The sequence below is a fragment of the Citrus sinensis genome, chromosome 4, assembly GCF_022201045.2.
Source record: "Citrus sinensis cultivar Valencia sweet orange chromosome 4, DVS_A1.0, whole genome shotgun sequence".
NCBI lineage: Eukaryota > Viridiplantae > Streptophyta > Magnoliopsida > Sapindales > Rutaceae > Citrus > Citrus sinensis.
Window position 1 is genome coordinate 14,774,402 of NC_068559.1, and position 11,425 is coordinate 14,785,826.

The following is an 11,425-nucleotide window of genomic DNA, read 5'->3' on the forward strand; positions in this document are numbered from 1 at the left end:
ATACAAAATCATATTAAATGTAAAAGTGATTCTCAAAATCAAAACTTGAAAATCTACTATAAAATTGAGTAAATTTGCCAAAAATGATTTTTATAAAAATTTACCAAATATGAAAATTAATTTTTAGATTTTCAAATCACTTTTAAATCTCCTAAAAAACAATGCCAAGTGAGCCCTAAAAATCCGATTACAAGAACTTGTTCACTTGATACGAGATCGCAATATGGGTCACTACCCTCCGTAAGGGGAGTGACCTCGCACATGTGATCAAAACACATTCAATTAATCTCAATGAAAAAAGGATTTTATAAGAAAATTTCAGGAATGTCCAAAGGTCTACTCCACAAGTCATAACATTAATTACTCAACAATTTCACAGGATGAATTGCAACTGTACTCAACTTATAACAACTAATAAATTAGGTTAGAATTAAATTCATACGTAGGTTTGCTTCAATTTTTCCTATTTTAATAGACAATCCTTGTGAATTCTCCAAAAAATTGTGCTCCAAAATAGCAGTTGTAGGTAAATATAAAACTCAAATTTGAAGCACAACGACAAGAAATGTTAAATTCATAATCTCTTTTAAATAATAAAAGAATTTACAAACACTTGATTAAATTGTACTGTAAATATTAGTTATGTTTCTAAATGATATTGAAAACAACAATATTTTATGAGTAATTACAAAATTTGATACCATCAAGAATATAATTGCTTTTCGGTTAGGTAAGAGTTGGATGGAAAACTATATCCTTCCCACCTTTTCGTAAATTGGTTAAGGTTTGAAACTCTATATTTACATTTCGGAGTTGATTTCCTTTAAATGTAATTTTAAAAATTATATTTTAATCAATTGTATTTTTACAATTACCATATATATAAATTTTTGACGATTGCTAATCTTAAGTATATGTGCACCCGTGGACATTACTAGCAACATTTATAATTGCTAATTTTAACAAGTAATACTTCTCAAAAATATCAAAAATGGAGGTGGGAAATAAAAATATCAATTTGTACCTGTCCGTGAAAAATTAGAAATTTTGAATTTGATTGACATTATATTTCCCGTAGAATATATCATACTGCCTAATCTGAAATAAAGGCAGTGGTTTTTATTTTTATTTTTGTTTGAGCTTTTGTTGAAAATGGAAGTAGTAGTTCAAATTAATTTCACCATGCAAGGAATATTCATTTTTTTTTTTGGTTCTGAGTGCTCAACAACCAGACATTCTAGATCATTTTTTTTTCAAGTGCCCAACAACCAAAAAATAACACTCCAGTGACCTTTTCGACACTCATGCATGCATGCAAGCCACAAAGGAAAAATAAAAGATCACTTAAATTTAACAACGGAAAATTGAATCTACAAAGATATAATATCTGTAGGATTGAACATCATTAGTCAAAGCAAAGTAGATTACAAAAGAGTCGAAACCCTTCAACATCATAATTCATCAAAATCTGAAACAAAACAAAACCAAATTTAAGCTACAAAAAATTCAATAAGTAATTTTACTGGAATTTTAAGACAGTTATAATAGAGAAGAATTAACAGAGATATAGCCCTAAATACATATCAAGTTTCTACAATTAGCCATCTCTGACCGATAGTGCCTAATAACAAATGGTCAGAATATGCAACCTAAATACACTACCCTCGTACACAAAAAAATAAGAGGGCATCCAGGAGCACGAAATGCATCTACAACACCATCTTCTAAGGCCACACATGGCTCATCTGCTTCTTTAGGTGAATGAACTGACAAAGGTTCTAATAAACAGTTACTCGACTACCTAACCAAAAAATGATTAGTATATGCTATACCAAAAAGGTTTTGTTACAAAAAAATTCAAAAACAAAATGGCTTCGAATACCAAAATATAAAAGTTGCCATTCCAAGTGTAGTGACACCTAGTTCAAAACACAAGCAGATGATTAATAACAAGTTTAATTGGTCTACCCAAAACATCATAACTCACTAAAAGAAATAGAAAAAACAACTTAATAACAATTGATAAGCATAGGACATAAGATCAAAAATGGGAATGACAAGCGACTTAACATACCTTTAGAGATCATAGTAATGTTTTTAATAAAGCCTCGGACGGTGTCTGGTTAAGATTAATATTTCTGGCAGCTTTTCTTAATTCTGAAGTTTGTTTACAAGGGGCCCTTTGCGAGTCAGCAGCACCACACTTTCCATATCCATTGGAAGCATCTTGCATGAGTTTATGCCGAATATCATTAAGTGGAGATTGTGCTGGATAGAGTGCCAACAGGATGCGAGCATAATCCGAATCGTGCTAACAAAAAAGAAACACTAATTACAACAATTTCTATATGCTCACAAGATGAATTTATATAAAAATAACAAAGTCCACATAGTTCACGACTCCAGTGGTTGTTACCTAATTACTAGCAGCAAGCTTATTTTTTCACAAAAGTAGTTGACTTGCAACATATAATAATGCTTCTTAAATATAAATACTTGGCCTTTTACATATGCAGATTTTTAACAATTCACATTTTTTGTGCTTGTTTACTTGCTAAAAAGTATGCCTTATTGCTTTCAAAACTAGATATCTTCTAAAAACAGCTTGCTTAATACATCCTTAAAAGGAAAAAAAATTATCAAGTACTCCTAGTTATGCCTTAAAAGTACTCTTCATAAAGAAAACTTTAATATTTATTACTTCTTTGCAGTACTCCTCTGTTATCATTGTTATTAATCTAAATACAGAATCATTAAACATAATGACTGATAAATGGTCTGAAGAAAGCATTGATCATGAACTAAATATCAGAATCATCAATGTTCAAGATTGAAAAAAAAAGCATATACCTGATAAGACTGGTCAGCAACAATAGAGGGATTGTCCATATATTTCAAGGTGTAGTATCCACAATCAAAATCATTTGGCTGTTGTGGCAAACCAGTTTGACGACCAAGTTGAAAATGCAGAAAATTGAAATTTGAACCAAAACGAAGTCGAGCCTCTCTAAGTAGCAAAAAATCCAGTGAGGCGAGCTGCCAACATCAACCAGAATAAGTGTTAACAAAATTTAGAATGTTATTTAATCAAATTCCGACTAACGCACAAATGTAGTCAATCCTCCTAAGAACATACAATTGTCAATGACTGATTAATCATTTTTTCTCTTTGACTGAGAGATTCCAATGAATCCCAAATATCAGCAGTTTGACGAAGAATGTCAATAACAAGCATGTACCAATGAGCTTCACAATGTACGGGCACATAAATCTGCAGTTGTAGGAGAGTAAATACAATTAATGGCAAAATGTTTTGTTATCAAGTTAGTAAAATGAAAAAGATACCAAGGAACTTTGTAAAAATACAAACCACAAACAGTTCATTAAAAAAAATCATGTTATGCGCTAAACCTTTTCACAAGTTTCCAACTGGGGCATGTAGCGCTCTTTGAACCTAGAAGCTCGAAGATAGGGTTTTAGATCACCCGAGTCACCCAATACAACTTGCTTTAAATTTAAGTGGCACAAATTAAAAGAATAAAAACATTTTGTTAGTTGACATTCTACATGATCTCATTTAAAGAGTAATGATTGAATTAAAAATATTTAATTTCTGGTTATCTTACGGAATAATATGACGGCAAGAACCAACATCGAGGAGAGGTGATATCCTTTTGGGCCTCTTCAATAGTCTTGTACTCTGCGTACATAGTAATAATCTGAAATTTTTTTTAACAGTTGCGACCAAAGTGGAACATTAGTTAAGAGATATGCACATATATACTAATTGAAAATAATGGCATCATTAGTATTGAATGAATCCTAAATATTATACATAGTAGGCATAGAGTATTACATCACCATCAATCCATGCTCTCGGCAGGAGGGAATGTATACTGCTCCGTGTTATGCTGCTGTATTCTGTACGGACAACAACATCCCTTTATCATGAAAAAACAACATTATTACAATGAATAAAAGCAAGATTAAGAGATTTATATCTATATTCGAAACAATCTAGCCATTTACAAAAACATTTCATTATTACTAGACCATACATTTCAGCCAACTTGTCGTAAACAAGGTAAAGAATAAGCTTTTTTTCATCCTCGGTAAATGGAGTGGGAACTGAAAATGGACCAGCAAAAAATCGGGGTTGGGTAGACTTGAGATTGACATTCTTTTCTTTAGAAGTTTGAATATGCATTCCCTTTGCAGTTGATTGTATCATCACAAGACCCTCCTACAAAAGAAAAAAAATTAAAATTCACATATTCTGAGGTAATGTCACAACATACAATTATGATAAATATAAAAACAACAGTAACAAAGACACTTTAATACCTTAGAATCCTTAAGAATCAGTTCTTGTTTTCCCTTGGACATTTCCATTTTCTTTGAGGGTAATGCATCTGTCTTTTCACAATCCATAGCCATTTCTAATGTCCTCAATATTTGATATAATTGTCGTTCCTTTGTGTTTAAGCTGGAACCATCATAAGGAGAGTTTATCTTATCATAACCTCGGGCTGAACTTTCATTTGATGAGATTTCAATAAACTCAGCCCCAACATTATTTTCTTGCGCAGACACAAACTCGTGGGAAGGAGTTTTAATGTTATCTGTGGTAGGATGATGGGCATGAGGAGCAACTCGGTCCATAATTTGCCTTTGATGTAGCAATTCTTTTAGCATTTTAGTTTGGTCAGATATCGCATTAGATAAATAATCAACCTTAAATGTCAGTATCCTGATTGAAAGTATTTGTTTCTGAATTATTTCTTCAAAATTGAGATGTCTAACAACTTTTGATCGAGAAGCTTCACCGGTATCAGCGGTACGCATCTGAATCTGTTTAATTGAGCAGATAAATGATATCAAAAAATAAGGATAATGCCATTTCTCACACATTATTATGGTAATTATAATGATAAGCACTCTACAATAAAATTTACCTTATTACTTCCAATCCCTCCCCGAGATCTCAATCACTTCATGAACCTCTTCACCATTGATTCTTTCCAGAATGTCACAGGAGTTTTGGTCCCATCAGGCTGAATGCAGTTGTATGCAACATTATGGAGGTAAAAAATCTGTATAAACATATTATAGTTAAGAAAATCTGTATAAACAGCCGTCCATGACCAGAAAAATGCTAAAATTCAATTATGAAAATCATCTTACCTGTAGGAAAAGAAGAGATCCCCCAACATATGTAGTTTCACAATTCTTATATTTGCCAATGGATTTTGCCAGCCATTTATAACAAAACGAAGCCTAATTAAGTGATTTAACATTGAGAACATCGTTGCACGGATGCAAGAACAAATGTGATATATAACCACTTATTGGGCATAACAACGTGGCTAGTGCAAACAAAGTAAACGCAACCTGCTCATATCAAAACTACTATTTGTAAAATGAACAATAGCAAACATGAATGAGTTTGATAAATGGCTGATATGTGCTCATATTTCACAGTAACTTCAAATGTTTTATACAATTATGCATGCAAATATTATAGAAAAAATACAAATGGTGTCAGAATAGAATATAATATGAAAGAAAAATAACAGATATTCATGATTTAATATAATAATGGGTGTATGCATAAATGTGCCAAAATCAACTTTGTTACAAACCTTGAAAATCCAGCTGGTTTTATCTTCTTGCTTTATAATATCCTCAAGCGTCTTGATGTTGATCCCTTTGACTGTTGATTGAAAAATATCTTGTAATTCAGCAATATTTTCACTTGGTCCACCCAATTGTATTGGTATACCTCCATCTTTTACACCCATGACATCTGAAAATGTTCTGTGGCACAGTTTCAAATTTTGACCATGAAGTTCAATAATGTTGCATTCAGGTTTGAATTGATCCACCAACCAACGACATAATTGCCTCCTTAGTCGACCACATTGGATTTCAAGTAGGCTTCCAAATCCTATATCTCTTATTGCATTTTTGTTGTCTTCTGATAAGTTACCAACAAGAGAACAAAATCGGTCAGGCGCACACCTAGTTTCCAAGGTTAACTTATTTGCCTTAATAATTTTTGATTCATTGTTATCCGAATATGCATCTGCACAGCCAATCCTTTCACATTGCTTTTTGTGACTTGCCTTATGTTCTGCTGAAAGTTCTCTGTTGGTTTTCCTAGTGTGTTTCCTCAACTATCACAAAAGTAATAAAGATTAAAAAAATTTACATATGACTTCTCAAAAGCTCTTCTCATACTAATTTTAAAAAAATACTAATTTGTGACTTGCCATTAATGAACATACTAATTTTAAAAAATATCTATACATATACTGACCCCAATAGTGGTAGACAAATTAAAATTATGACTTCTCAAAAGCTCTTCTTCATCGCTGCAACTGCATGACATTGAATTAGTAGTTATCTAGTATGCGTGTCGGATAATAAATGAATATAGTTACTTACAAGTGAGAGACAAATCCATATGTTGAAGATTTAGGAACTGCATTTTCATTGTTTACTTTCGGAAGACAAGTACTACTCTTTTGTAAGTTTATTGATTCTCGTTTACGCTTGTGTAGCTGATTGTCCATCCGTTTTCCTATGTAAAACATTGAAAATCCATCCATTAAAACCTATAACATTTTTAAAAAAAAATTACTTATTTCATTCTATTTATTTTACCAAAATTTACTTTCCTATTTAAACAATATACTTTATTGCTGCGTTTTAAGCTTTTTCTTTTTCATTCTCTTCATATGAATATCATATAAACACATGTTAATTCTTTCCCCCTTCGGTCAGCATATCCCCACACAGCTTATTAGATTATACCCTTCAATTAATAAATTCTTCTCTATTAAAAAATTATACCAATGGTTTAACTCGCAATTCTAAAGGATATGTGGTAATTTGGTAAGACGTACCTGTTACAGGAAGGTTTCTTTGAATTAGAAATCTCCTTACATAGTCTCGTTAGTTGAGGTTGTTTCTTTTTGAGAATAAATTGATCTGTTTAAAATGCAGACTTCATAAAGACATAAAGACAATAGGAAAAATTTTCAAACTAATTAAGAAATTACCTTATAGAAAGAGAATTTAATCACGATTCTAAAGGTATTCATAGATTTGAAACACGATAAATAACACAACAGTAATATGAAAATTCGTACCATTAGTTTTCTTTAAGCTGCAGGTGAATTTCTTTAACTACATTTTTGTTCTGGGCGTTGATTGAGGCTGATCCTTCGTTGATTGAGCTGATTCTTCGTTGAAATTATACTATTTAGTGCTGGTACTTGGGCGGTCAATTTGTAATTTTGGATTTGAGAAAGAGATTCAGAGAAAGCCGACCAACTTCCAGTCTCACCACACCATCAATTTTTTCATTAAAAGGGGATAGCAATTGAATGCCCAATTGCCTGAGCTTTAGAGACAGATGAAAAGAGAACGGGTAAAAAAAATATCTTATTTATACCACATCTCAATCAATCGCAACTGATACTTTCGGTAGCCAACATTAGCCAAAAAAAATATAATCCGTTGGATTACTTTTGAGTGCGATCCAAAGGCCAATTAATTTTTAAATAAAAAATTCAATAACGATGTATGTGGTGCAGCGTTGTATTACAGGTGGAGCCTGAAAATAAGTCATGTACTTCAAATTAGAGATTGTTGAAAGTCTTGTCAAAATATTCACACACTTTTAGTCTAGAAGAAAAAAGACTCAGATGTGATAACAAATTTTTTTTTTATTATGTTACGTATTTAATAGAATAACTAAACACTAGTTGGGCAGCCATGGTCTCCCTTCAAACTATACCCATTCGTAACCCTAATGCCATAACCTAATCGCTGTGCATTCTTATCCAAATTTGTATTGATCCAATGCTTGTTAAAAAAGTTTTACTCATCTTAGTTTCTACTAATATATCATTGACTTGCATAATAAAGTCTATGGCTTTCTCAGGCAACTAAAAAAATGAATTTCTCAACATGCCTTTTGTTATTAGCTTGCAATAAATTTTGTCAATCACAAAAATAAAATAAAAAATTATTAAACAATGTGCAAAACCACAGTAGTTAATTAAACTAGACTTGTGACACATGTCAAATTTAGTCCACGTGTCAGTCAATGAACATGCCACTCTTTTGCATTTATCACATCACATTTGAGTCTAAGCATAAAAAAATGGAGACGACAAATAAAAAGCAAAGCAAAAGCAAGCACACAGAGGGTAAGAAAATGGTAGCATTGAAATCTCTAAAATCTTATGGACAAAAGGATTAACATCTCTAAAACCTCACCAAAGGACTTCACTAATATGCTACTTCCAATAATCAATCACCAAGAGTATTATAAATTAAAACTGAGTAAGAAAATTGCAGAGCATCTTGGGCAAAAAGGGGTTACTATTAATATTCCCAAATCAATTCTTTCAATATTCATCAAGAATATTATAAATTAAAATTGATTAATATTGGTTTGAGTTTATCTTTTCCTTGAATTACGATGCATCAAAGAGCTTGTAACTGCTCATGCTCATAGAATTGCATCTAACAAATGAAATCTCTCAATTCAGAACTGTCATGCTCTTTATTAATTGTGCCCTTATGTGGATGTTCCCCATTAGTGAGACAATTAAATAACACCATCCTAAGACAATCACAATTAAATTTATTTGTCGTTGGCAACCATTTTTAGAGTTCAAGGGATCGCCAACCCACCGTACCTATAATAAAAACCAAATAGTAAGCCTACAACACGTTTGTAGTAAAATATGCTAACAAACTTATGGAGAATTGTATTACTAAGCAATATATTAATTTCATAGAGTTGTGACATCAAAAATTGTCTCTTTTTGCCAAGTAAATCACTCCCAAACTATTACTTTTCTAATTAACTATTGAATGTATGAAAATGTTAGTATTATACCTATTATGTGCAGGCAGTTCTTAAATCTAACACAAATGATGTTAGATTCATATCAATTTTGGCTTGCCACCTATTAGTTCCACTTTTGAGTAGAATATTTTCGTGCTTCAAATCACCATGTGCAATTCCCTACTTATGGAGGTAGATAATAAACAATTGATATAAACAATTTTAACTACTTTTCTCTCTAACTATTTATACAATTACAATTAGTTTGCATCTCTATTGTATCCTCAAATGAACAATCCTTTTGTCAAAATTTTATTGACATTTGAAAAAAATTGGTTCAACTATATGCCCACATCAATATCTTGATAGCTTCATGATGCTCCTCTTGTACACCTCTCCAAACAATCAAGCTATACTTAATATACCAATTTCTTGAGGTTCACATTAAAGAATAAAGTGAGCTCATGTAGATTGCCAGTCCATCGAAACTAATCAGTAAAATATCTAAATGTGGACATTGTGATAAGAATGATATGATATCTACTCATTGACTTTGTTGTATTTCTAGCATGACTACCAGCTATATAACTAAATTATAGATATAATTTGTGTTAGCAAGTCTATTAGAGAGTTAGTAGTGAACTTGTTAGCGTCTGTTACATCAAGTTTGTATACTATAAATAGTGTGTTATACATAGATTCTATATTTATTCAATTTTAATAAAACTCTCTATGACTTTGTTAATTTCTTTCATTATCTATTTTGTTTTCCTTTTTTTTCTTTCAACCAAACCCTAAACTCAAACCTTAACGAGAATCAAAAGTAAAAATGATAAATAAGACAATTAACAACCAGATTTAAAGTTATTTGTATTTCGTCATGCTTAAGTTCCCTCTTAGTTCACATGTTGTATTGATAAGACAATTCACATATCCTATGGATAGAACATGTAAATGTTGATATTGTGGCAAGATAAAAAGTAAAGATGGTGATAAGAAAATTAACAGTTAGAGTAATTGCAGTTTACACTTCTCTAAACTCGAATAATTTCCAAACTCTAGCATGGATTGAAAATTAAATCATGTACTTCAAGTTTTTGAGATGTGGGATAGTCTTATCAAAATATTTGTATACTTTTGATTTAAAAGAAAAAAGTCCAACAAATGATGGCCTAAAATGATAAATTATGAATTTGTACACTTTTGATCTAAAAGTAATAAAAGCCAGAAAATGAGCACCTAAAATGGTGTACTACAAATTCATACACTTTTCCTCCTACAATGGCATCCAACAAATGAAATCTCTCAGTTCAGTACTGCTCACTCTTTTGGTCGGTCATGCCCTCAAGTGGATATTCCTCATCGGTAAGGCAATAAAATAACATTATCTCAATGCAGTAACGATTAGATTTGTTTGTCAATGATAGCCATCAGTAAAGTTCAGTGGATTGCCAACACACAATGCCTATAATAAAAAACAAACGGTAAGCTTAAAATATGTTCATAGGTAAATTATGCTAACAAACTTATGGATAATTGTATTGCTAAGCAACATATCAATTTCACAAAATTGTGGCACCAACAATGGTCTCTTATGCCAAGTAAATCACTGCAAACTATTACTTATCTATTCAACAATTGAATTTATGAAAATGCTTATACTATACCTATTTATGTAGGTAGTTCCTAAATCTTAATATAAAATCCTAAGTGATTGACAGTTATGACATTCTAAAATTATGATTTCTTTCCTTGAAATGATGTTATATTTATATCAATTTTGGCTTGCCACCTATTAGTTCTGCTTTTTAGTAGAATATTTACAAGATTCAAATCATTGCACAGTCATGCCAATTCCAATCGATAAACTAAGCATAAACATTCAATAAGTATAATTTACTACATAAATAATTGAATATTCAGTTTACTTACTCAATTATTTCTTGAAAATTAAGGACGAGACCATGGATCTTTTTTTTTATGCTATTGGGATTTGGACAGTGTCACTAAATTTAGATTTTTCTTGAATAAAAAATAATCCTGAAGCCTGAAGTTGCACTATTTCATATATATCTCTAAATGGTCTTCGTGATCTTTGTCTCAAAAAATGGACAATCTTTCCCTCATAATTATTCTTCAATTTATCAAGATTATGGTTTAAATATCTTTCAGAATCTTTTGGTAATATTTTAACACTTGCCCAACATTCTTCATGTGTGCCACTGTACACAATTGAGCCCATACCCGAGCTGCCAATTTCTTCTTACCAATTAACCTCCATTAATGAACTGCAAAGAGAAATCAGAAAGAAATTCAGTATAAACATTTCAATTCTAGATGTGTATAAGAATTAAGATGAGATAGAGAATTTAAATATAATACATAAATACATACATACATACATACGCACACACACACACATACATGTATGTATATATATAAATCCAAAATAGTCATGACCATGTTCTTTCTTATTACTCCTTCTCCCTCTAAACAACATCACTGTTACAATCTTTATTTTAATTCATTCTAAATTTGTTCACCATAAATTCTCATAAA

The 11,425-nt window shown here is 31.2% G+C and overlaps 1 protein-coding gene across 2 annotated transcripts; it reads right to left on the reverse strand.

Moving 5' to 3' along the window:
• Positions 1–1,371: 1,371 nt before the first annotated feature.
• On the reverse strand, positions 1,372–7,422 carry LOC102622757 (putative ubiquitin-like-specific protease 1B). 2 transcript variants are annotated; one of them, XM_052439228.1, is made up of 16 exons: positions 7,155–7,422; positions 6,909–6,993; positions 6,448–6,583; positions 6,320–6,380; positions 5,643–6,176; positions 5,185–5,391; positions 4,956–5,093; positions 4,345–4,851; positions 4,059–4,243; positions 3,857–3,941; positions 3,627–3,719; positions 3,412–3,507; positions 3,137–3,271; positions 2,851–3,036; positions 2,075–2,311; positions 1,372–1,919 (listed from the first exon to the last, which is right to left on the reverse strand). In XM_052439228.1, exons 8-15 carry the CDS (start codon positions 4,843–4,845, stop codon positions 2,084–2,086), a joined length of 1,509 nt encoding a protein of 502 aa, XP_052295188.1. In that variant the 5' UTR covers positions 4,846–4,851; positions 4,956–5,093; positions 5,185–5,391; positions 5,643–6,176; positions 6,320–6,380; positions 6,448–6,583; positions 6,909–6,993; positions 7,155–7,422; the 3' UTR covers positions 1,372–1,919; positions 2,075–2,083. The 2 variants fall into 2 exon arrangements, with proteins under 2 accessions (XP_052295188.1, XP_052295189.1); XM_052439229.1 differs by lacking the exon at positions 5,185–5,391.
• Positions 7,423–11,425: the final 4,003 nt, after the last annotated feature.